The sequence below is a fragment of the Hakea prostrata genome, chromosome 7 (genome assembly GCF_041222555.1).
Source record: "Hakea prostrata isolate BN-2017 chromosome 7, UWA_Hpros_2, whole genome shotgun sequence".
NCBI classification, from domain to species: Eukaryota; Viridiplantae; Streptophyta; class Magnoliopsida; order Proteales; family Proteaceae; genus Hakea; species Hakea prostrata.
The window spans coordinates 10,884,315-10,910,900 of record NC_142606.1 but is presented as its reverse complement, the minus strand read 5'-3'; the positions used below and the strand labels follow the sequence as shown (position 1 = coordinate 10,910,900).

General features: G+C 37.0%; 4 protein-coding genes across 4 annotated transcripts; all 4 read right to left on the bottom strand.

The window, feature by feature from the left end:
• Positions 1-2,216: 2,216 nt before the first annotated feature.
• On the bottom strand, positions 2,217-6,155 carry LOC149009708 (putative 12-oxophytodienoate reductase 11). The gene is made up of 5 exons (XM_089163580.1): positions 5,947-6,155; positions 4,834-4,974; positions 4,586-4,719; positions 3,436-3,585; positions 2,217-3,050 (listed from the first exon to the last, which is right to left on the bottom strand). Exons 1-5 carry the CDS (start codon positions 6,018-6,020, stop codon positions 2,458-2,460), a joined length of 1,092 nt encoding a protein of 363 aa, XP_089019706.1. The 5' UTR covers positions 6,021-6,155; the 3' UTR covers positions 2,217-2,457.
• A 1,422-nt stretch (positions 6,156-7,577) lies between these two features.
• On the bottom strand, positions 7,578-11,867 carry LOC149009707 (putative 12-oxophytodienoate reductase 11). Its single transcript, XM_089163391.1, has 5 exons — positions 11,293-11,867; positions 10,177-10,317; positions 9,934-10,064; positions 8,809-8,958; positions 7,578-8,368 (listed from the first exon to the last, which is right to left on the bottom strand). The coding sequence occupies exons 1-5, from the start codon at positions 11,364-11,366 to the stop codon at positions 7,776-7,778; spliced, it is 1,089 nt and encodes a 362-aa protein (XP_089019517.1). The 5' UTR covers positions 11,367-11,867; the 3' UTR covers positions 7,578-7,775.
• An 805-nt stretch (positions 11,868-12,672) lies between these two features.
• Positions 12,673-19,223, bottom strand: LOC149009706 (putative 12-oxophytodienoate reductase 11). Its single transcript, XM_089164169.1, has 5 exons — positions 19,132-19,223; positions 17,687-17,827; positions 17,430-17,560; positions 14,194-14,343; positions 12,673-13,487 (listed from the first exon to the last, which is right to left on the bottom strand). The coding sequence occupies exons 1-5, from the start codon at positions 19,206-19,208 to the stop codon at positions 12,895-12,897; spliced, it is 1,092 nt and encodes a 363-aa protein (XP_089020295.1). The 5' UTR covers positions 19,209-19,223; the 3' UTR covers positions 12,673-12,894.
• Positions 19,204-25,236, bottom strand: LOC149009705 (putative 12-oxophytodienoate reductase 11). Its single transcript, XM_089164168.1, has 5 exons — positions 24,593-25,236; positions 22,743-22,883; positions 22,520-22,650; positions 20,984-21,160; positions 19,204-20,340 (listed from the first exon to the last, which is right to left on the bottom strand). Exons 1-5 carry the CDS (start codon positions 24,730-24,732, stop codon positions 19,742-19,744), a joined length of 1,188 nt encoding a protein of 395 aa, XP_089020294.1. The 5' UTR covers positions 24,733-25,236; the 3' UTR covers positions 19,204-19,741.
• Positions 25,237-26,586: the final 1,350 nt, after the last annotated feature.

Genomic DNA, 26,586 nt, shown 5'->3' with positions numbered 1-26,586 from the left:
CACCCTAATTGATGTCATCTCATAAATTGAGATTTCGATCTTGACCATCCATCTCACAGTTGTTGCGCATTTAATGCACATCATTCAAGTATTGCCTTAATTGATGTGATTTAAGACTCCAATTTGAAGACAAATTAAGGAGAAGAGTGTGTTTGGAGAGTTCACATTGGATGTTGAAGTTGTTCGAGCAAAATTACTTCAATGCTGCACAATTACCATGCAACCTCTGGTCCAGATTGAAACTTGTGGTCGAGACGAAATCTTGACCACTCGTTTCAAATAAATAATTTTTTAATAACCAAAACCGAATGATCTGAATTTTGTGGAGTTTGGAATCAAAACAACAACAGAGTATCCTAATTTGAATCAAATAAGGTTAAGGTAAGAATACTTGGAGAGAGACCGCGAAATTAGCGACTTTGATTTCAAATCTGAGTCGTTTATTTGGGAACAAATTCGAATTTTGTGAAGTTTCTAATTTGATTCAGACAGTATTTCTTTCACTTTCCAAATTAGAAACTACGACGAATCCAACAAACGTAGTTCGAGCTGGTATTGAACTCAACAAGAACCCTGACCTATATATAGTTTATGCTGCCAATTGCTTCTCAGCGTTTTTGTTCTCATCGATTCTTCTGTGAACCGAGTGAGATTGAGGAATGGAGGGATAGAAGACGAGGAGCTGAGGAAGAGAAAATAGCTACGATGGAAGAACCAATGTGTTGGTCAAGGTGAAGTCTTCAAACAGTAAGGAAAAGCTGGGAGAACGCAGCAACGCAGCACTGCAAGAGTTTATCAATCAATCACGTTCGAGGTTGGATGAGATAGAGAAAAAACATGCCCAAGAATCTCTTCCATCAATGAAGGTGTTTGATGCTACCAATCGTCCTGAAAGCAGCAAGCAAGCAGGGTTTCACCCAATGGTTTCACCTGAACCAGCAACGTTTGGTACAAATAAGAGGAAAGTGTCTTCAAATTCTGGAAAGTGGGAATGCAAAAAGGTAAAGATCAATCCACCTATGATGCCTTCAGAGCTTATGAATGAGATCACAAGGATTGGTGGCGAAGATGTGACGTGGGTGATCAGGAAATCACTACTAAAAACTGACTTGAGTAAGAATCATGACTGTATATCCATTCCTGAAAGCCAAGTAAGGTTAGTTGAGGATAGCTTAACAACAGAAGAGATGAATCAAATTAAAAATGGTAATGTTATAGGAGTTGATGTTTTGGTATGGGTCACCGGAGACAGGGACCCCCAACCTAAGGTGAGAAAATTGAAATTCAGTTGGTGGAAGATGACCAAAAATGGTACTTACATACTAAGCACACATTGTTGGCAGTTGGTGGAGCAGTACCTCTTACAAATTGGCGATGAAGTTCAACTCTGGTGTTTCAAACAACCAAAGAATGGAGGAAAAGAGAAAAAGCTTTGCTTTGCAATTAATGTTCGTCGTGCTCATCTGGGAATTCCACATATTCTTTTTTCTCCGTTTCACATCATTTCCTTTTCAACTCTTTGAATCTAGAATTTAGGTTACATATATATGTATTTTATGTTCGTCTATTATATTATTGAGAGATTTGAAAATTTTTATTAGCATTTTGGGTGAGAGTTCTTGTAACGCATTTTGGGTGAGAGTTCTTGTAACGTTGTTCTTGGTGATTGATTGTAAAATCTCAATTGTTTTTCTTCTACATGGTGGAAAAATTTTTCTTCTTCGCCTGTAGACGTTGCATACCACATCCATGTATGAACCACATTAAATTTCTAAGTGTTTTTCATTTTTTGTTGTTTTTCATTTTTTGTTTTTTTTTCCGATTCGCTATTACGTGGTGTTTGTGTTAGAATGTTAATTAAATATTCCATGTAAGATGGGCTTCAATGATAGTGTTACACACTTACACTTTGATTTGATGTCTTTATTATTTGTCCGATATGGGTAATATATAGTTACTACTGGCTAGTGTGGGCTAATAGAGACCGTTAAATCTTGATGGATGATCTAATGGATTTGCCTATATAAAAGATATTTCGCTACACTTTGTACTACAGCATTTTTAACCGATCTTGGATAGAAATATATTGTGGATAGCCATTGTACAATAAAACATAAATTTATGTAAGACATGGGGATCCCATGTTTTCCAATTCAAAATTTATTTTATTGATTACAATTCATGATTTTAATAATCTCTTGGTCACGGGACGCTAGCTTACAGTTAATTAGGTGACGATGCCAACTGCAAATCATGCTCAGTCTTTCTACAGAGTTGAAGCAAACCCACCAAACAAACAAATTTATATTGTACACTTCAATACCAGATTCACGGATTGTATCTTATTGTTGTATAGTTAAAACATTGAACATTCTTCACTTTAATGCCACATAAAGTTCCTTCAAACAAGACAAGAATCAACCACAAACTAGCACCCTCCTCTTAAATTCGCAAAATTTAAGTAGCAGATTCAAGAAAAGGATAATCAGTGTAACCGATAACAGGATCCGAGTTGTACAATGTTCGTCTATCAAACTTGTTAAGAGGAGCATTAAGCTCAAATCTCCTAGGCAAATCTGGATTAGCCAAGAATGGACGACCATAAGCCACAAGATCTGCATAATTGGTGGCAATTGCTTTGTTCCCCTCTTCCCAGTCATAGCCCCCTGCTGCGATGAAATTGCCATTATACGCCTTTCTCATGGGAAGAAGATTGTGGGGAGTTTCACACCTCTCTATAGCCATTTTCATCCTTGGCTCAACCACATGGCAATAGAGAATCCCATATTTGTTAAGAGATTCAGCCATGTAAATGCCAAGAGCTTCTGGGTTTGAGTCCCCAGCTTCCATATATTCAGCATAAGGTGAGAGTCTAACACCAACTTTATCGGCTCCAATCTCATTGACAACAGCCTCAACAACTTCAAGTGGGAAGCGGCAACGATTTTCTAAGGATCCGCCATATTCATCTGTTCGGTCATTAACTTGGTCTTTCATGAACTGCTCTAGCAAGTAGCCATGAGCCCCATGGATTTCAACTCCATCAAAACCTGCAATCCAAGGAAATTTTAATCGAATCAACACCATCATAGCTTTCTCATGGACAACATCAGATGCATTACATATCAGATTTGGAGGTTCTGAATTGACACATTAATATTTCCTACTTTATATATGCAACTCAGTGGAAGAAAACCTTTTCATTCTAGAATTCTTTTTTTTTTAAGACTAACCAACTGTAATCTGCAGACTGACTAACTTATAGCAGGATTCTCAAAGTCCAGTATCCCTTTTCTGAATTATACAATGCTTCTTTTCAGAAAGAAATTGGCTCCCTAGGTTTAGCCAATAGCTTTCTCATTAAAGCTCCAACTTTCTAAAGTTTTAAAAACACTTTCACATTTTGGTGAAACTAAATTTATTTTGAGAACTTACCAGCTTCTATAGCATTCCTAGCTGCAACTCTGAAATCATTAACAAGTTGAGGGATTTCATCGGTCCTTAATCGTCTTGGAGGTGTGAACTCTGCTCCCTTCGGTGGTTTGTCTGTGGATGAGATCGGAGCTTGTCCATTCGGTTGAAAACCTATAAAGGAACTCTATCAAGACACTTGGAGAGGATAAGCCATCATTAGGAGTTGGGACACGAACTTTCAAAGGAATCAACTAGATGAGACAATGAAATGGATATTTGGGAGGTGAAAAAACTCACTAATAATTGAAAAGGCATACTTGAGAGTAAAAATTAAACAAGATAGCACAGTTCATCTGAAATTTGGTTCATTTGTGTGAAGAAAAGACAAAATAAATCCCCATCCTAGAAGGATAAGAACCATTACTTATATGTTTACTAACTCTTTCTTCTTCTTCTTTTTTTACCCTCTTTTGAAAAAAAGAAATATAGTTCTACGCCATGAAATGGTATATTACTTTTTTATTTTGGGTGCAGAAACTGAGATGGCATGGCATATTACTTGGTTTCTATATATATTACATTCCCCAATATATCAACATTGGAAGTTTTTCCAGTGAGTAACTACAAAGAAATTGTTTTCATAGTAACTTGACCAAACAACTTAACCCTTCCCAATTTTTCTAGAGTATGATGATCCTATCACATACCTATAAAGCTGAAATGGTAATAGCAATTTATCTACAAGTATCAACATGGCATCATATTGCCAAAGATCAGGTGTGAGTACATTCTTCAGAAAGCAATTCTAGCACAGTTGGAGCAATAATTGAGAGGCAAAAGATGAAAATCAAAATCAGGACTATCAGACCAAAGAACCATTCAACCAATCATCAAGATACACAATCCCCTTCTCAAGAATGACATGTAGAAGTAACAAAACTTCATAGATAGCCTGGAAGAAAGAAAGAAAAAAAAAAGGGAAAGTGTTATGACACCTTCTACAACCTTGCACACATCTCAAGCATTTGGATGCCTCTTGTTCACAGGTGTTGATTGCAATTACATCTTTAGTTTGGAGCATAAATTCAATTCTCAAAAACAACACCATCATAATAAGATAACATTAGGAAATATCAGAAAACCAAGAAAGGGTACAAGGGGAAGAGCATACTTGAGCTAGACACCCTTCCCACATGCCAGATCTGGCAAATGAAGACACCACCCTTTGCATGAACAGCATCCACTATAGGCTTCCAGGCCTCTAACTGTTCTTTTGTCCAAATCCCAGGTGTATTTGGGAGCCGTCTAGTAAGCAAAATAGAACATTATTTTACTTTGAAATAAAAGAATGAATTAGAATAACCTCTCCTTTTTTTTTTCACTTTTACAACAAAAATTTTTGATTAACAGCAGTTTTACCCTTGAGCAGTGTCAGACACACCTGCCGCTTCAGTTATGAGCAATCCCCCTTTGGTGGTTCTTTGAGAGTAATATAGGATAGCATGTGGCTGAGGAAGGTTGTTGAATGACCTCATTAGAGTCATTGGGGCTAAAACAACTCTGAAAATACAAAACAAAGTAAAATTTTCTTATTTTGATTAGTGAAACATTTCAGTAAAAATAAAATAAAAAACTAGCTCAGGAACATAAACTCATGGTTGACTTCTTATCAAGGCAATACAGAGTGATCCAACTGTGATAACTCTGTTTGGCTTATAGATCCTTTCATGAGGATAGCCCTTAAAAAAGGCCAGACTACACTAGTTTTATACTTTTATTCTGTTCGGAACACTGGCACAGGGTTGGGAACTTTAACCTGTTCGGTTGAATGCTTACCCTATTGTCCAGTTTTCTAAATCACTCCTTACAAACTGAAATTAAAAAAAATGAAATAGATAATCAAAGCAACAAAATAGACTTGACCCAACTAAATGGGGACCAGATGGATCCTTGCTCTCCAAGAATGAAAAACAGAACATACTGCTCGATTAACCTCCAACTACACATAAAAGTAATTACAGAAGCCTCTTAATGAATGACATGATCTTAGAAGTTCAGTTCCAGAATAAAGCCAAATGTTAACAGCTCAACCGGGATATTGTCAAGAACATTTAAACCATTTAGAATCATATAAGGGCAGGATCAGTATATAGATTCGGGAAAGAGAAAGGGTCAAACCATTAGGTTTGCCAAATAGAAAAAACATTATTGGAATAAATCGCTTGCATGGAACCAGTAAGGCACAGATAGATAAAGGAACAAACAGTCAAGTAAATCCTTGATTTTCCAACCCAAAGCAACTATCTCTAAGTCCATGTGAAACTTCTTCCTTTTATTAATTATTAACAAAGAAACGACTATTTCAAGATTTCCCAATCTGGAATAATAACGCACCCTTTCCTTTTCAACATCAATTTGCTAAAGCAGAGAAAACCCACACGAAGAATCAACAGCTGCTTGAAGATGACTGAAGCAAATCTAAACCAAAACCCAAATCTAGAAAACCAAGATAAAATGGTTAGTGGAGCAAACCTGTGAGAAAGCTGGAACTTTCCCATCTTGTACGGAGTAAGGAGAGGTATGGGATTGACTTTACCATCAGCCATCTTGTATGATCACTCTTCACAGCTTCCCTGTCGTCTTGGACAATAAGATCGTCCTCTTCTAAGCTGCATTCGTTTCTTCCCTTTATAAAAACTAACAGTTGGGAAGTGCCAACTCGTTTCTCCTCTGCCCTCTTTATTGCCTCCACGTTGGAGCTAACTGTTATATTTAACATACTGAAATATATAGAGTGCTTCTTTCTTAGCTTGCTAAATTTTTCAACCTTTCGCTTTCAAGTACACGTTAACCGAGATTCTTAATACTTTAAGATTGTTAGGATTATGGTTTAAGTATGAAGTTGCTTACAGCATTACACCCTGAATATTCAAATTGGAATACCTAAACACTAGCCATGTACGTTAGATCGTAACTAATCTAATTGCCCATATTAGAACATAAGTTGTGTATTACGCAAATACCTCAACACTAGCCAATGTAGGGTTAGTTCAATGGTAAAGACTCATACTTGTGGATGAAAAAACCCCCGCTGGGAGACTCACCCACCTCAGCTAGGTGTGCGACGCGGGTCAAACCATCGGTTTATAAAACCAGGGTTGGCAAACAAAAAAAAAAAAAAAAACCACCACCTCAACACTAAGTTGGATATAACTTGAATAACTCAACATAAGTTGAGTATGACTCAAATACCCGAACACTTGATACCAACATGCATCGGATTATTTTCTTCAAAATGCAGAGGACTAGAGTTGAGTTGAAGATGTCTATTTTCTATAGTGTTAACAATCAGTTATGGCTCCATTGAACAAACGGTTTTCCTTTCTCAGTTTTCTTGGACAACTTCATGGATTATAAGCATCTCACTGGATGCTCTGGATGTATTAGTCCAGAATTGATTCCTTGATAACAGCATTGATTAGATTCCTAATCACAATTTATGTCAGTGAACTACTCAAGACAGTTGTCTTTCTTTCTAACAGCCATGTTAATTTGTATCGTTTAAGTAGCTCAGCATTGTATCTTTAGTTCTATGAACATTCTAAGCTGAACGGCCATTGCAAGCCATAATCAGGGAGAACGGTCATAGGCTCATAGCCTTTTGTCGAAGTATAATTGGCTTCGTTCTGGCTGGATCCAGATAGAGCTTCATTTGTGCGTAGGGAGACTCTTGGCATTGAAGTGTTGTTACCGCAATGCTTGGTTTATCCATTCTCCTGCCGTTGGGAGTCTTGGATTGGGATGATTGCTTAAATGAAAAGTCATCAGCTTGGGATACCTTGGCATGGTTTGCAGTTTTGGTAGGCATGGCAGGCCAATTGACAAACCTTGGTATTGTAACATGGATGTCAGATTGTGTGGCCAAATGCCTTCAATCTTTTTCATTGTGCTGGCTTGTCACAGTGGTTCTTCAGTGTGCTTATTTCTTCATTCACTATTTGTTCGAGAGTCAGACCGGTCATGTAGGTGCTTTGTTCTCTGCATTTTTGCCATGCATCTGGCATCTGGAGTTCCTGGTGTTCTGGCAGCCCAGGCTTTGGCACACAACACAAACTTACTTGGTGCACTAACACATTATAGTAGTGGTCAGGCTGCTGGGTGTTACAGAGGTTTTCCTCAAAAACGTCTTTACCATTTGATTGACAAATTTATATTGTACACTTCAATACCAGATTCACAGATTGTATCTTATTGTTGTATAGTTAATAAATTGAACATTCTTCACTTTAATGCCACATAAAGTAACTTCAAAGAGACAAGAATCAAGCACAACTAGCACCCTGCTCTTAAATTTGCAAAATTTAAGTAGCAGATTCAAGAAAAGGATAGTCAGTGTAACCAACAACAGGATCAGAGCCGTACATTGTCCCTCTATCGTGCTTGTTAAGAGGAGCATTAAGCTCAAATCTCCTAGGCAAATCTGGATTAGCCAAGAATGGACGACCATAAGCCACAAGATCAGCATAATTGGTAGCAATTGCTTTGTTCCCCTCTTCCCTGTCATAGCCCCCTGCTGCGATGAAAGTGCCATTATACGCCTTTCTCATGGGAAGAAGATTGTGGGGAGTTTCACACTTCTCTATAGCCATTTTCATCCTTGGCTCAACCATATGGCAATAGAGAATCCCATATTTGTTAAGAGATTCAGCCATGTAAATGCCAAGAGCTTCTGGGTTTGAGTCCCCAGCTTCCATATATTCAGCATAAGGTGAGAGCCTAATACCAACTTTATCGGCTCCAATCTCATTGACAACAGCCTCAACAACTTCAAGAGGGAAGCGGCAACGATTTTCTAAGGACCCGCCATATTCATCTGTTCGGTCATTAACTTGGTCTTTCATGAACTGCTCTAGTATGTAGCCATGAGCCCCATGGATTTCAACTCCATCAAAACCTGCAATCCAAGGAAATTTTAATCTAATCAACTCCATCATAACTTTCTCATGGACAACATAAGATGCATTACATATCAGATTCTCACTTGTATCAGAAAAAGAAAACAGTTCTTCTATTCACAGATTTGGAGGTTCTGAATTGACACATTAATATTTCCTACTTTATATATGCAACTCAGTGGAAGAAAACCTTTTCATTCTAGAATTAGATTTTTTTTTTTTTTTTTTAAGACTAACCAACTGTAATCTGCAGACTGACTAACTTATAGCAGGATTCTCAAAGTCCAGTATCCCTTTTCTGAATCATACAATGCTTCTTTTCAGAAAGAATTTGGCTCCCTAGGTTTAGCCAATAGCTTTCTCATTAAGGCTCCAACTTTCTAAAGTTTTAAAAACACTTCCACATTTTGGTGAAACTAAATTTATTTTGAGAACTTACCAGCTTCTATAGCATTCCTAGCTGCAACTCTGAAATCATTAACAAGTTGAGGGATTTCATCGGTCCTTAATCGTCTTGGAGGTGTGAACTCTGCTCCCTTCAGTGGTTTGTCTGTGGATGAGATTGGAGCTTGTCCATTCGGTTGAAAACCTATAAAGGAACTGTGTCAGGACACTTGGAGAGGATAAGCCATCATTAGGAGTTAGGACACAAATTTACGAAGGAATCAACTAGATCAGACAATGAAATGGATATTTGGGAGGTGAAAAAACTCACTAATAATTGAAAAAGCATACTTGAGTGTAAAAACTAAACAAGATAGCACACAGTTCATCTGAAATTTGGTTCATTTGTGTGAAGAAAAGAAAAAATAAATCCCCATCCTAGAAGGATAAGAACCATTACTTATATGTTTACTAACTCTTTCTTCTTCTTTTTTCCCTCTTCCAAAAAAAAAATATATAGTTCTACGCCATGAAATGGTATATTACCTTTTTATTTTGGGTGCAGAAACTGAGATGGCATATTACTTGGTTTCTATATATATTACATTCTCCAATATATCAACATTGGAAGTTTTTCCAGTGATTAACTACAAGAAAATTGTTTTCATAGTAACTTGACCAAACAACCCTCCCCAATTTTTCTAGAGTATGATGATCCTATCACATACCTATAAAGCTGAAATGGTAATAGCAATTTATCTACAAGTATTAACATGCATCATATTGCCAAAGATCAGGTGCAAGTACATTCTTGAGAAAGCAATTCTAGCACAGTTGGAGCAATTATTATGAGGCAAAAGATGAAAATCAAAATTAGGACTATCAGACCAAAGAACCATTCAACCAATCATCAAGATACACAACCCCCTTCTCAAGAATGACATGTAGAAGTACCAAAACTTCATAGATAGCCTGAAAAAAAAAAGGGAAAGTATCATGACACCTTCTACAACCTAGCACACATCTCAAGCATTTGGATGCCTCTTGTTCACATGTGTTGATTGCAATTACATCTTTAGTTTGGAGCATAAATTCAATTCTCAAAAAAACAACACCATCATAATAAGATAACATCAGGAAATATCAGAAACCAAGAAAGGGTACAAGGGGAAGAGCATACTTGAGTTAGACACCCTTCCCACATGCCAGATCTGGCAAATGAAGACACCACCCTTTGCATGAACAGCATCCACTATAGGTTTCCAGGCCTCTAACTGTTCTTTTGTCCAAATCCCAGGTGTATTTGGGAGCCTTCCAGTAAGTAAAATAGAACATTATTTTACTTTGAAAATAAAAGAATGAATTAGAATAACCTTTTTTATTTTACTTTTACAACAAAAATTTTGATTAACAGCAGTTTTACCCTTGAGCAGTGTCAGACACACCCGTGGCTTCAGTTATGAGCAATCCCCCTTTGGTGGTTCTTTGAGAGTAATATAAGATAGCATGTGGTTGAGGAAGGTTGTTGAATGACCTTACTCTAGTCATTGGTGCTAAAACAACTCTGAAAATTCAAAATAAAATAAAATTTTCTTATTTTGAGTAGTGAAACATTTCAGTAAAAATAAAATAATAAACTAGCTCAGGAACATAAAATCATGGTTGACTTCTTATCAAGGCAATACTGAGTGATCCAACTGTGATAACTCTGTTTGGCTTATAATAGACCCTTTCATGAGGATAGCCACTTAAAAAAGGCCAGAATACACTAGTTTTATACTTTTATTCTGTTTGGACCACTGGCGCAGGGTTGGGAACTTTAACCTGTTCGGTTGAATGCTTACCCTAATGTTCAGTTTTTTAAATCACTCCTTACAAACTGATATAAAAAATTGAAATAGATAATCAAAGCAACAACATAGACTTGACCCAACTAAATGGGGACCAGATGGATCCTTGCTCTCCAAGAATAAAAAACAGAAACATACTGCTCGAGCAACCTCCAACTACACATAAAAGTAATTACAGAAGCCTCTTATTGAATGACATGATCTTAGAAGTTCAGTTCCAGAATAAAGCCAAATGTTAACAGCGCAACCAGGATTTTATCAAGAACATTTAAACCATTTAGAATCATATATGGGCAGGATCAGTATACAGATTGGGGAAAGAGAAAGGGTCAAACCATTAGGTTTGCCAAATAGAAAAAACATTATTGGAATAAATCGCTTGCATGTAACCAGTAAGGCACAGATAGATAAAGGAACAAACAGTCAAGTAAATCCTTGATTTTCCAACCCAAAGTAACTAACCCTAAGTCCTTGTGAAACTTCTTCCTTTTATTAATTATTAACAAAGAAACGACTATTTCCAGATTTCCCAATCTGGAATAATAACACACCCTTTCCCTTTCAACATCAATTTGCTAAAGCAGAGAAAACCCACACGAAGAAACAACAACTGCTCGAAGATGACTGAAGCAAATCCAAACCAAAACCCAAATGTAGAAAACCAAAATAAAATGGTTAGTGGAGCAAACCTGTGAGAAAGCTGGAACTTTCCCATCTTGTACGGAGTAAGGAGAGGTATGGGATTGACTTTCCCATCAGCCATCTTGTATGATCACTCTTCACAGCTTCCCTGTCTTAGACAATCAGATCGTCCTCTTCTAAGCTGCACTCGTTTCTTTCCTTTATAAAAACAACAACAGTTGGAAGTACCAACTCGTTTCTCTTCTGCCCTCTTTATTGCCTCCACATTGGAGTTAACTACTATATTTAACATATTGAAATCTATAAAGTGCTTCTTTCTTAGCTTGCTAACTCTTCATTAGTTTCTCATTAGAAACTTGTGGAGAAATTGAAAAGGAATTTTCTAGGGACAACCCAAGTGGCAGAAGAATTCGTCCAGTAGATTCGAGCAGAAACCCGATCTGACTATGATTTTAGCAAAACGACAGCCACAGCCTAACTAGTAACACCGACAATCCAAATTTCCAGAACGAGTTAAAAGACGACACTTACCACCAATGATATAAACCCAAAATGGAATTTGAATTTCGAACACGCAAATGAGGCAGAGGTGTCGAACGATCTGGCGTCAATGCTTACCAATATAAATAAATGAATGAGCCAAATCAGTAGTAGAGTAGTCACTAGTCAGATCAAATAATGGGTGTCTTTCAAACTTCGATGTTACGTCTTTGACCAAAGCATTGAATCCGGAGAACTTTCTAAGCGCCTGAGCGCGGGAGATCCCATTCGGATTTTGCTCGAGTCATGCGGCATTAAATGCGCAGAACGGTCACGCGTCCGTCCGATCAATCATCGGTCAATCTGCACCTTTAATGGATTTTCAAGAGAAAAACGTAATACTTTTTTTAGCAAACAAGCGGTTGGTTTAATGGTACGAACTGCTTGACCGACTCCGAACTTCTTGCTAATGCTTCTTAAGAAAACGAATAAAGAGTTTGACAGAGGGAAAATATGCGATTTCTAAACTTCTCTGGCAACGACGAGTTGAACCCCTCAATTTATCTACTCGTTGATTCCCTATTTAATGATGTGGAGAAAAATCTAATTACAACCCTAACCCTTGATGAACTCCTTCCTCTTCGACTGTGAATAAAAACTCGAAGAGAGAGGTGAATCCAGGAACAGAAAATGCTTTTTTTATGAATTGAAAATTAGTCTCACAGTTGTTTGGTTTGATTCCAAATGAGAGGAAGTGGCTTGCGAGAAGATAATCTTAACTCAGGTGGATAAATATCAATGCTCTCTTCCCACCTCTTCATTATACATATAGTTCTGATAAAAAAAAAACAAAAATAACCTCAAAACCAATGTGTAGTGGAGAAATTTTGTGGAGAGCACAAACCTCAACCCATTAGGATGAAGAATCCGGACTAGAACCCCCTCCAAATGTGTAGTGAAGAAGTATAAGACAAGCATAGACTTCTACCTCTGGAAGATTCAGCATTCAAAAGCTTAAAATTGACAGCATTAAATCAAATAATCAAAACTTAGAATTCATTGCTTGTGATTTTTTAACTATTGAATCGAACATTCTCCACTTCTATGCCACCCAAAGATGCCTAACAAGAAATGGAAGAATCACAACCAACTAGGACCTGCTTCAAATTTTAAGCTGCAGGTTCAAGGAAAGGGTAGTCGGTGTAGCCTAGAACAGGATCACTAATGTACATTGTCTCTCTATTGTGCTTGTTAAGAGGAGCTTTAAGCTCAAATCTCTTGGGCAAATCAGGATTAGCCAAGAACATTCGACCATAAGCCACAAGATCAGCATAATTAGTTGCAATTGATTTGTTCCCCTCTTCCCTGTCATAGCCCCCAGCTGCAATTAAAGTACCACTAAAAGCCTTTCTCATGGGAAGCAGACTGTGGGGAGTTTCACACTTCTCAAAAGCCGTCTTCATCCTTGGCTCAACCACATGGCAGTATAGAATCCTGTATTTGTTGAGGGATTCAGCCATGTAAAGGCCCAGAGCTTCTGGGTTTGAATCTCCAGATTCCAAATATTCAGAAAAGGGTGAGAGCCTAATGCCAACTTTATCAGCTCCAATCTCATTGACAACAGCCTCAACAACTTCCAGAGGGAAGCGACAACGGTTTTCTAAGGTCCCACCATATTCATCTGTTCGATCATTAACTTGGTCCTTCATGAACTGCTCAAGTAGGTAGCCATTAGCCCCATGGATCTCAACTCCATCAAAACCTGTACAAAAATTCTAATTAAGAAAACAAACAACATTTAATAAAATTTCTTCATGGACCAAGCCATGAAGACATTAAAAGCCACAAATGATAAATAACTTCTATTGTCAAATAAAAGTGAATAAACTGTGTTCCCAACCACTCAACTGTAAAGTATGAGGGTCAGTTTCATCATCTCACATGTTATTTTGTGTACAAATGCCATATCTTGTACATTCCAGAATATCAGTACTGCTGTACTTATATTTTGGAAGCTTACAAATAAATAGAATACTTTTTTGGTGGATTGATCAAGGAGATCACCTTCCAAAAACAGATATGTATTTCAGTTTCTTGGTGACACCTGATTTACATCGTATCTGGACAATTGGTCTGTATGATGCACAAGAAAAGCAGTTTCTCACTAACTCCCCTGACTTGAAGAAAAAAAAAAAAAGGACATTGGATTGATGCATGTATTTTATTTCCTGCTTTGCAAGTGCTACTAAGTGAAAATTTTCCATTCTAAAATTCATTTTTACTTCAACACATAGCAATCTGCAAACTGAATAATCCTATAGTTTTTTGAATCATACAATACTTCCTTTTAGATGGAAATCAATTGTCTACACTTAGCCAACCAGCTAACCCATTAAGGCTATAACTTCACAGTTTTAAGAAAACTTTCACAATTTACTGAAACTATATATTTTTTTTGTAGGCCTTACCAGCTTCTATAGCATTTCTAGCTGCAGCCCTGAAATCATTAACAATTTGAGGGATTTCATCAGTCCTCAACCGTCTTGGAGGTGTGAACTCAGCTCCAGTCAGTGGTTTGTCTGTGGATGAAATAGGAGCTTGTCCATTTGGCAGAAAATCTATAAAGTAACTGTGTCAGGAAACTTGGAAAGGATTAATCATGACCAGATTAAACTTTTCAATGGATCAAATTGGATCGGCCAACAAAATGGACCTCTGTGAGATGGGTCTGATTCACAAATTAAAATAGAACAAATCCACCTGAAAGTTAAATAAAAAAGATAGCAAGGATCATCTGGAAATTCCAGAAGAAAAATATACTGCTCCTTACATGTTTGATTCTTCTTTTTTCCATTCAAATCAGTTCCAGGGGCATGGAATGGCGTTACTTGAGTCATTGTGTTTATTACATGCTTTACTAACTTAACGACGACACTTATTTTATTGTAAGAACCTACAAAAGCAATTTTTTTGGGTGACTACCTACAAAAAAAAATTTGTTTTGCATAGTCCACAGACAGTTAAGCTTTTCCACTTTTGCTAGTGTAGCAATTCTATCATATAACTAGAAGCCCAATTGTTAGTAGCTTACCGAGTTATCTACAACTATCAACATGCCATTGCATCAGCCCAGAGACTGGCGCAAGTACATTCAAGAGAAAATTTTCTAGTATAGTTGAAGGAAGCAATTCACAGAGAAAAATGACAAAAATAAAAATGAGGACTATTAGTAGCTTATCAATTTATCTACAACTATAGATATGCTATTGCATTAGCCAAAGGACAGGTGCAAGTACATTCAAGAGAAATATTTTCTAGCATAATTGGTGAGGACTATCTGGATGAATCAATCAACCATCAAGGTACACAACCTTTCTCAAGAATGACATTTTGGAGCAATAACCTTTCTTATATAGCCAGGAATACAGAAATAGGTACAGCATAATCTCCCCTTACACAATGCACATCCATAGGAATTTGGGTCCCTCTTTGATGTTGTTAATGGAACATAATCCCACAGTACAGAAACATAATAATCCTATGTTAAGGATACAATACGTCAAAATAGTAAAATCGAAATAAAACAACATGGAACAGTCAGATGGAATGGAATTTTGAATCAGATCCTGAAGCTCCTAGGACGAGATGTCCCTCCAAAAACCATAACAGATCAAAGAGACGAATGCTGGAAGCACACTTGACATACCAAGTTGGGTAGGTAGTGGTGTTTCCAGTGGCAAAAGGGTGAGTAACACACAAGAAACTGCCCTTGGGAAGGGAACAATAGCCAGAAACAGCTTCTAATACCCAAAAAAAGAGCAGGAAAAGGATCTTGTTATCATCTAAAAGATCAATAGAATGGGAGAAACAAAATAAAAAGTTGCACTGAGACAGGGAGGTTTGGATCAGTAATGCTGGAGCAACAAAAGATATTGGAGAAAATTATGCAGGATTAGACATTCAACAGAGAAGAAAAAAAAGTAATTCAAAAGCAATACAGAAGGATGCTGAGATTCTTCATCACAAAATATATATTTTCCATGACAAAAATCGTGGGGTTATCCCTCCCTCCCTCCAAAATCTGTAACTCTCTAAAAGCTATTACAAGAAACAGAAAAAAATACAAATCCAATTATTAACAAGCCTGTGCTCCCTGCAATAATTTTCAACTCTTCATCACTCTTCTTAACTAGTGTTTATTATTAACATGCAATACAAAGACAAAGCCCACTAAATGTCTAGAATTTTATGGTGTATTAGTTCCCCAACCCACCAACCAAAAAAGAAATAAAATGTAAGTTGATCACTCCACTATCTCAGGCTTAAGAGTACAGGAGAATTTCTTTTCCTGAAAAAATCCTTTTGTATCACTCAACTATCACAGCTTCATTCCTCCCACTGTGCAGCATTGATATCATTAGCCAAATGAATTAAGTAAAACAAATCTTCAAACTCTCTGTCCAGTTGGATGCTAAAACAAGGAGATGCATTCGTGCATAGACAGTAATTCTCAATCTTCACACTAGTTCATTTTACCAGACCTAGTCAACATTACAAGATGGTCAATACATTTTCAGAGAGACACTTATGATACTTCACTTTTTCATAACTCTTTTTTGGACCTAATTCAATGATGTCAAGGACAACATTATCATAATCATGGTATAAATTTTGACCAAAATATCCGCAAAATGAAAATGAAACAAAACTCCAAGAATCATGGTATAAATTTCGACCATTTCGTAAGTTTCGACAAAAAAATCGCAAGTTTCAACATTAAAACTTAATTTTCGTTGGTTTTTGTTGATTTTTATCCCATTTTCACCTAATTTCCACAACTACTTTGCTTGCAAACACCTCTTTTGCTCCTCTTTTGCCTTCAAACACCTTTTAAGCTACAACAGCTATTCATGGGCCTAAGCCCAAACTACAAAAGAAACTCGTCGGCAACAGAATGTGAAGCATGAGTCATACACAACAAGTCCAAACTTCCCATTTTTCTTCAAGCCTTAAATGATCTTGTATTGCTTTGAAATTAATTTATGTTTAGCCTACGACTATTGATATATGATTGTGTTGTTAAACTTTTGATTATTGCAACTATTTTTTTTAATTTTTTTATTTTAAAAACTATTTTCTAAATTTCAGAATACATATATATACATGACATATAGGCTTGAACTTAATACATGTGAGACACCATCACTTGATCTTGTTGGTCATTGCATTTTGTTGACTTGCATATATAACCATTCTAATCAAACAATTCAATATGCAAATAATTCTATGCATGTATGCAATATAGTTTGTACTTATTGGAACCAATCATTTGTTAGTATACTTGAATGATAACTTTTGAGTGGCTTTTTTGGGCAAAATACTAGTTCTTTTTTTTTTTTTTGTTGCCAACCCTGGTTCCAAGGCTTTGCCCTGACTAGTTCTATTGTATTCATTATGCTTCAAATAGGTAGAAGGAAAGAAATCAAATGAAATAGAGGTCATATAAGGCCCGAAACCTAGGGTCAAAATTTTTAAAAAAAAGTACCAGGTTTCCACCGAAATTTTGGTCAAAACCTAAAAATTTTGAGTTCTTTGCTGGGCCAAAACTTAAGTTTCGACCAAAATTTTCTCCATTATCATAATACATTGACATCAAGAAATATCAGAAAAATAAGGCAGTGTATAAGATAAAGAACATGTATACCAGCATTTGATGCCCTTCCCACATGCCAAATCTGGCTAAAGAAAACACCACCCTTTGCATGAACAGCATCCACTATTGGTTTCCAAGCTTCTAACTGTTCTTTTGTCCAAATACCAGGAATATTTGGGACCCTTCCAATAGGCAGATAAAACAGTAATATGATTTGAAGGAAGAGAAAAAATTGAAATAATAATGATAAAATTGACTTTCTTTACTTTCACCCAAAGAAAAAAATACTGAGCATAAGCCAGTTTTACCCTTGACAAATTTCAGAAACACCAGTGGCTTCACTTATGAGCAATCCCCCTTTGGTGGTTCTTTGAGAGTAATATAACAAATTATGTGGTTGGGGAACATTGTTGAATGACCTTGCTCTAGTCATTGGTGATAAAACAACTCTGAAAATTCAAAAAAGAAAAAAGGGTAACATTTCGTTATTTTGAGTGGTAAAACGTTTCAGATCAAATTTAAGAATAAACAAGCTCTGAATTACAAAATAATGGTTGGTTTCTAATCAAAGTTAAGGACCACTGGACCAAGCAACCCACCGTGCTCAGTCCATTTGTACTGCAGACCCTTTAATGAGAATGGCCCACTTAAAAGGAAAACATAAAATATTGGATTTATTCTGTTTGGATCATCAGAGCAAACGCTCAGGAAGGTGAAATTGCAGAGTATCCTCAGTTGAACAGTTCTATTTTAGTACAGATTTAAAAAGGTTGCTTCTGATAAGCATATAAGTTGAGTCAGTAAATTGCATTATTTCATTATCATATTTTACTTTTGAACTAAAAGGAAATAAATAATAAAAAAAAGCCAGTCAGTTTCAATCCCAATCCGGCCCTGATGTTCACGTACAAGAAGCTTCTCCAAACAGCAAAAAGAAAAAGGAGTTCTGTCCTGCGAATTATCCATAGAAGAACTCTTTCCGCACCAATTAAGATGTGAAAGAAGTCCTTGTATGAGATACTATCATCAAAAAGCAGGCAACACAGGGATTCCTGTATTGGCCAGACTCCTAGTTGAAGTCCTACCAGGAATGTCCTGTATTACAATTTTGTTGGAATCCTGAAACTAGAAAAGACCTACATATAGAGTTCAATAATAAAAAGCTGCATATCAATCAAGGAAAAACAAAAAGAATAATGAAAAAATTAACCAGCACAATCACTTCCAGTCATCCAAGCATATTAATTGGAGAACAAAAGAATTCTGCTAAAGAATGAAATGAGGCATGATCTACCAGAACAATATGATTTTGATCAGAAAAGAGGCAAAAATAGAGGAGCTTTCCAAAAAGAGAGAACCTTAATTGGAATAACCTCTAGCACATTGGACCGGTAGGGCACAGCAAGCTTGCTTTATGGGATAAAAAGCGAACGACAGAAGTGTGAAGCCATAAAATCCATCTCATTTTCTTCATTAAGCGTAAGGAAACAAGCAGTTAATTAAATCCTTTATCTTCTCATCCCAAAGCAACTATCTCCAAGCCATTTGAAGTTCATTCTTATTAAATTTCAACAAGAAACAGATTATTTCCAGAATCTTCCATCTCCAGAATAGCAAATTTGATGGAAAAACATAAAAACCACACTAACTTCAAGAAATGCTCGACAGAAGACAGAATTTGAAGCAAATCCAAAGCCGACCCAGCACAAGAAAACCAAGATAAAAAAGAGATAAGAGGGCAAACGTGACAAACCTATGAGAAAGTTGGAACTTTCCCATCTTGTATGGAGTTAGGAGAGGCATGGGAGTAACTTCACCACCAGCCGCCATCTAATGATCACCCTTCTCAGCTTACCAGTCTTACAGAAACTGTTTCTCCTCTGCTTTGATTCCACCCTCTTCTTCTTCTCCGATTTTTCTTTTTAACCGCACTTACGCTACCTATTATCGAAAAGATGATCTAAGCTGTTCGAGAGAAGGACATTTGAACTTTCTCATCATGTTTTAGAAGCAAAAATTGAGAGATCGTGCATCATTATTATCATTGGAGCTTGAGCCCAAAAAAATAAATCGTTGGAGCAAATTATATTATATGTACCTGGGTTTGCATACAATTACGTTTAGACCCTCTAAAATCCTTTTTATTACATTTATACCCCTGAAATCCACCTCTGACAATATTCTGTACCCAAAAAAGAAATAAATTAACGATTTGAACTATGACATAATCATTATGTTCAAATTTTATTTTCTTCAATACGCAAAGATACTAATACAAGTAGTACAGAAAGGAAGCAACAAACTATCAAATTCTCTTGCAATGCTCGACCTGTAACAGGATCACTGAACTTCTCTTAAGCTTCTCAATTTGGAGTCGTAGAATCAAGGAATGGATAGTCAGTGTAACCAATTATGGGATCAGGTAGGTAGAACGTTGCTCTATTGTGCTTGTTAAGAGGAGCATTAAGCTCAAACCTCTTTGGCAAATCTGGATTGGCCAAGAACATGCGACCATAAGCCACGAGATCTGTGTAGTTGGTAGCAATTGCTTTGTTCCCATCTTCCCTGTCATAGCCCCCAGCTGCAATAAAAGTGCCATTGAAAGCCCTTCTCATGGGTAGAAGGCTATGGGGAGTTTCAGCCTTTTCATTAACTTTAATCATCCTTGGCTCTACCATGTGGCAATACAAAATCTTGTATCTGTTAAGCGATTCGACCATGTAAAGGCCAAGAGCTTCTGGGTTTGAATCTCCAGAACTCTGATAATCAGCAAAAGGTGAGAGCCTAATCCCAACTTTATCAGCACCAATCTCATTAACAATAGCCTCAACTACTTCTAAAGTGAAGCGACAACGATTTTCTAAGCTCCCACCATATTCATCTGGTCGATCATTTATATGGTCTTTCATGAACTGCTCAAGTAAATATCCATGAGCCCCATGGATCTCAACTCCATCAAAACCTGTAGTCAAAGAAAAAAATTTAGTGAGGTAGGCAGGTAAATCTAAAACTGAAGTAGACACTCCAACATGGTTTTGTATACCCTGTATTAACTAAATAGGCTGATAGCTGATGAGGATTAATTCCAACCAGCAAGGAAGGACTAGAAAATGTTCATTAAGTCCTTTGTTCTAAATACTGTAAAGATGGTAAAACATAGATATGGAATTTACACAGATTAACAGTAAGTTTTGACTACCTCATATGTCAGGAATCTATGTTGAGATAGGTTGAAATCTGAGACCAACATAGCTATAAGAGAACAAATCAACATCAACCAAGTTTGGAACCATGGATGACTCCATGTACCAATGGGAAGTCCCCATGAACAGCTTGCATTTGGGTTGGATAATTCAATGTGATACAAAAGCCACCACTGATAATACCAACAATGGTGCAAACTAATTATGTGGGACCTCACATGCCACGTGGCATGTGGGCAGTCAACCTTGAGGGGCTATACAGGATGGTTAATGTTAGGGAAACAAATCAGCAAAGTCTGGGGCCTTCAACAACTGCATTTACCAGTTGCGACTCCTCAAACAGCCTAGGCTTTTGGGTTGGATAATTCTATATGTAGTAATTCAATTTCTTTTAAACATTACCTGCTTCTATTGCATTTCTAGCTGCAATTGTGAAATCATTGACTATTTGAGGGATTTCATGTGTCTTTAACCGTCTCGGAGTTGGAAACACTGTTGCATCAGCACTACCGGGAAAAATAAATGGCTTTGGTGCTTTGTCAGTCGATGAGATGGGAGCTTGCCCATTTGGCTGCAAAGCTATATAGGGGAACTGGGTCAAGATAATGGGAAATCAACAATCATTGAAGTACATAAACTTCCAAAGTAGTTAACCCAATGAACAACAAAATGAATGTCTATAATGAACTAATTCAACAATAACAAAACAAGCATCTTTAATAGTAGACATAATTTAAATAAAAAAAAAGATAGAGTAATTCACTTAAAAAAATGATTCTTTAATTTCACACAATAATGTCAGGTCCTGACAGCCCAAAAGCTAGAAGCAAATATCCACTCTCCTTTCCCAATTCATTTTTTTATCATTTAATCAGTCCAGGTGCATAATGGGAAAGCCCCTAAGTCCCCATGTTTAACAAATGCTTTTATAAAGCAACAATAGCAATTCTTTATTTCTCAAGCCACAACAAAATTGTGAGATAAAAGGTTGAAAGACTTATTGAGCATACTTAGCATGCTGAGAATCACCCAATGATTTTTCTCTACTTGTCTTGACAAATGGTTGGTGTTTTAGATTCTCTCCCTCACTTTATTTTAAAAATATAGTACATCTAAGAGGAGAATGTCTCTGCTATCTCCTAAGGAATTCACAGAGACAAAAAGACAAAATGAACCAGGTTTGGGAGTATAGTATAATCTTGTACAATTCAAATATTTTGTTCCATGCAGTGCTATCTGAAACACTAACTGTAGGCATTTATATAAGTACAACCAATATATAAGCATAGATTCATGATATCACGGTGGTTATTAAATAACACAAAAGTTAAAACTACATGCTCACATAGTCATATGTCATCACTAACCAAGAAAGGAACAAGTAAATCAATCATGGAGACACCAAACAACACTTAGAATATCAATAACTTAGAGAGTATCAAAACCGGGGGCTTAGATTTCACGTGTAGCACAAGGCAATATGCTCAGTAACTTAAAGAGTATCAAAACCAGGGGCTTAGATTTCACGTGTAGCACAAGGCAATATGCAGTGAAGGATAAAAACTTCCACTCAATCAATATTAATGTCTAGGAATGTTAGTTTATGATTTTGGAACAATGATTTTACATGAGAGTGTAATGGTACAAAACCAGTACCTCTCAGTCATAATATGAGCCTGTGTTTTCCAAATTAATAGTTTTAGTGAAATACAAAGGCTAAACCCAGTGCATAAGGCTCAGGTGTCTAGCAAGGTCCGGGAAGACTGAAATGTGAGCAGGCTCACCCCTGTCTCAAGAGATGTTGTTTCCAGCTCTAGAACCCATGACCAAAGAGTTATTATTGCATTATTTTCTTTTGGCTCATATCATGCTCTAAAAGATGATAAGTTTAACATCTTCAATTGACATAAGAAGAAAACTATATGATCAAGAACATACCATATGTAGAAATCCTTCCCACGTGCCAAATCTGGCAGAAGAAGACACCGCCCTTTGCATGAACAGCGTCCACTATAGGTTTCCAGGCTTCTACCTGCTCTTTTGTCCAAATACCAGGAGTGTGAAAGTATCTACAAATTAAGGAGAACAAAATGCCAATAAGTAAACACAATAATTGCAATCTAAACCTTTAGATGAAAAACTTATTAATAGGAAACTTTACCCTTGAGCAGTGTTAGAAACACCTGTGGCTTCACTTATGAGCAACCCTCCTTTGGTGGTTCTTTGAGAGTAATACAGAACAGCATGAGGTTGAGGGACATTGTTGAAAGACCTTTGTCTTGCTAACGGTGCCAAAACCACTCTAAGAAACATAGCAATATTTTTTTAGTAGAAAGAAACATAGCAATATAAGTTTTCTTGTTTCGAGAGGTGACTCAATTAAAGTACAACAATAAGTTAGCCAGATTTCGAGAAAGCCAATTTCAATTTAAGCTTACAAGAATTAAATCATCAAATTGTTTCATAAACAGGGAAAAAATAGAAGTAATGTTGAAGTATAGAAACGTCAATTTTTTAAATAATAATACAATTCAAACAATACAATTCAAACTTAAAAGGTTGGAGTTTGACTCACTACCAAACTCAGTTCTACGAAGCAGACATCCCCAAAGCATCCTCTAAGTAGAACTGGAGTAGAAAAGGCAGAAAGCTAAAGGAGTTCAGACCAAATGCTAGACTCTCCAAGAGACTAAAACCCACAGGGTATTGTTGTCAATAATAAGGGACAACTGGATGATACGATCAGAACTTAACAAAAGAATGTGCATCTTTTGGGTTATCTCCCAGATGCACTGCAGGAACATTTTCTTGGAATGACCTCAATACATCTCAAAAATAAAAAACTGATATAAATGGCATCCAGTTTTGAACAATTATACTCCCAGGAACTTAGAATTTTTAGAAAAACCTTGCTTCAGGAACGTATGGTATATCCAATTTGAGCCATTATCTATAAAATGAATGACATCTAAAGTTCTCATGTGAATTAAGCTGAACATTGACTGCTTCAGGCAGGATTCCAATAAGAATGTTTGATCCATCAAGAATTAGGAGAAATATCTAATCTGCATGTACGTGGAAGACCAAACACTGATTTACAGAACTAGAAGAATATAAGATGGTTAGGTCGTCCCCGTTTAATAGGACATGAAACAAGTGGCAACTTCAACGAATGAGCTCACGTGCATCAACCAAGGACCTCATATCGACTCAAATAAGAGATATAAAACCATAAATACACAAATATCCTAAATTGTCTAATATGACAGAAAAGAGTCCAAGTTTCTCTACACAAGAACAGAGGCTAACCTGAGTTCTTTATAAGCAAAGGAGAGGAGGAAGAAGAAAAAGAATGGGCAAATTTCCAGAGATTGATAAATGTATTTATGGAAAGAAGTTGGCAGATTGAAGGACCATTAATGGAAATTTCATCTACTTTAACAACGAGAACTAAATGGGATCAGCCACTTGGATCCTTGCCCTCCACTCAGCACTACTCAAGGTCCACTCGGTGCAAGCCTAAGCTATGCATGTCTTCCCTCACCAATTCTCCCACGGACATTCTAGGTCTGCCTGTCTCCTTTAGTTCTTTCATTCTAAAATAAAATGATTCCCCAGAACTGGGGCATCCAAATTCCAAAGGCCTTAAACATGCCCATGTTGCCTAAAATGACTCTCTCTTAGTTTATCATGTATCAGAGCTACTTTCAAATCAACTCTACCATATGATGTGTTTTTTTTAAACTGTTATATTTTTGTCACTCATCAATCTCAACATCCTCATCCGAAAAGTGTCACCACCGCATTTGCTTTAGATGGGTACCAAAATTAGAAGACAAGACAAAATAACAACAATATCAGGAGCAAAAAGAGCACTAACTTTTTCATCCCAAAAGAAGAACAATAACACTAACTTCAATTATGTGCCAGAGAAGAGTGAAAATTGATTTCTAGCAAAACCCGGCTCAAACATTCCAACAAAAACAAGACAAGACTGGATAAAGTGCCAACCTGTGAGAAAGTAGAAACTTTCCCATCTTGTATGGAGTGAGAAGAGGGATAGGATGGACTTCGGCACCAGCCATCAGATGATTCTTCTCAGCTTCTGCGTCTCTCGCAGTGGATTCCACCTCTTTTTTGCTTGCATCCATTTTCTTTTCTTTACTGGTAATATAGAAAACTTTTGCTTCTGTTCATTTTGGACAGGAGGATGTCCATTTATATAGCCAAGAGCTGAGCTTTGTTGAGCTCTTGCAGAATCATACTTCAATTCGAAAACCATCATGTATTAGAATTCAAATGAATCCTCAAGAGAAAATCAACTGAATCTTCCACAGAAAATTAGACAGATTCAAGTCGCAAACTATTAGCGACTCTGTTAGAAATTTTCATAACTTTAACCTATAATACGATGAGGTCGTCTTATTTCCACGATTTCGGCAACTTCACGATGGAAGACAGAAATTTTCCCGTAAATGGAGCATTCTGGAAGGAAGGATCGCCAGTGGATGGAATCACCAGTGACGAACTCATCAAATGAACACCTCACCAGTGACGAATTCATCAATGGATCGCCTTCTTTTCTTGATCGTATTTGAATTGAAGAGAACCTTCGCATTTTGAGCGGTAAAATGAATGAATTGAAGAAAACTGTGTGCTTCGTACCTAATTGATATCCTAGGGTTTGGCCAAAAAAATTTGATATACTAGGGCGTCGAAAACAAGGCCGAGCTAAAAGCCCATTCTGATCCCAAATCCGGCCGACACAGAGACGTGGGCCCAATTCTGTCCAGCTCAATCAGAATGGACCCTTATTTTCGCTTAAGTGTGGTTGACCTAGATGGGCCTGATTGATCCCAACTAGCTTTTTCTCTTTTTTTTCGAGTCCATGGGCTGTGTTAGATTGGGAATTTCCAAGTCCAGGATATGGTAAGGTTGCGCTGAGCAAGACCCAAATTGACTTGGTCCTTTCTTATTTAATTTCCACATGTTTGTTCCATTAATCGAGATGTGTCTAGATCCTCTACCGTCAAAATTTCCTTCTCACAGCTCACCTGATATAGTTGGGCCTGGACGATCTATAACAAGTGGGCTGTGAGAGGGGATTTTTGGGGTATGGGGTCCTGGGGGAGGAGGATTTGTGAGAGGGGGTTTTTGGGGTATGGTGGTCCTGGGGGAAAAGGATTTGAATTAGCTCTTGATGCAATGGTTGGTAGACCACAGCAGCTTGAGGTCAAGATATCCATGGGTGGAGCTCTCCTAGGGCCAAGGTTGGCTTCACACGATTTCTTTTAAAATTTCTTTACAGAAGCCCATTTTTTTCTTCAATTTTTGGTCATTTAGCCATCTTTCCATTGTGAAATATCAATTCTTGACCCTCTTAGTGAAAAAAAAAATTTAAATGTAAAGACAAAGGGTAGAAAGATCATTATAAAATCTGTAACCCAACCCCCAAAAAAAAAAAGTGTCCAATCCTAACTTAGTAACTCTGCCACCACAGGTATCCATACAGCCTCTTAGGAAAATTTTGTTGAAATAAGAATTTCTTTTGAGAAAATAAATTCATTATCTCAAAGGCTTGTACATAGATGAGTGATCAGTACATCAGTCCATACGGTCTTCGAAGATTTATGCATGGCTTGTAAGGCCAGATCTGTGAACCAATAAAGATAGAATAGAAAAACTACAACCCCCAACAGCCATCATGAACAGGTTTTAACCTATTTGCTCATATAAGAGATCACAACAGCAAAGTTATTAAAAGACTGTCCTGTTAGATGGATGAAACCACTCAAGTTGTTGGAGTTATATTTCCACCAAAACTGGGATTTAACTGCCTATACTGGAATCTCATCTGCAACAGTGGCTACTTATCAATGTCAAATCTAATGTAAAAAGTAAAAACTCATCAATTCCTGGCTGTATGGACAACTACCATGGCCATACTGAGGCTTAAATTGTTGACAAGAGAAGAAAAATGAAGGAAATTCTGAATCCAACTTGTG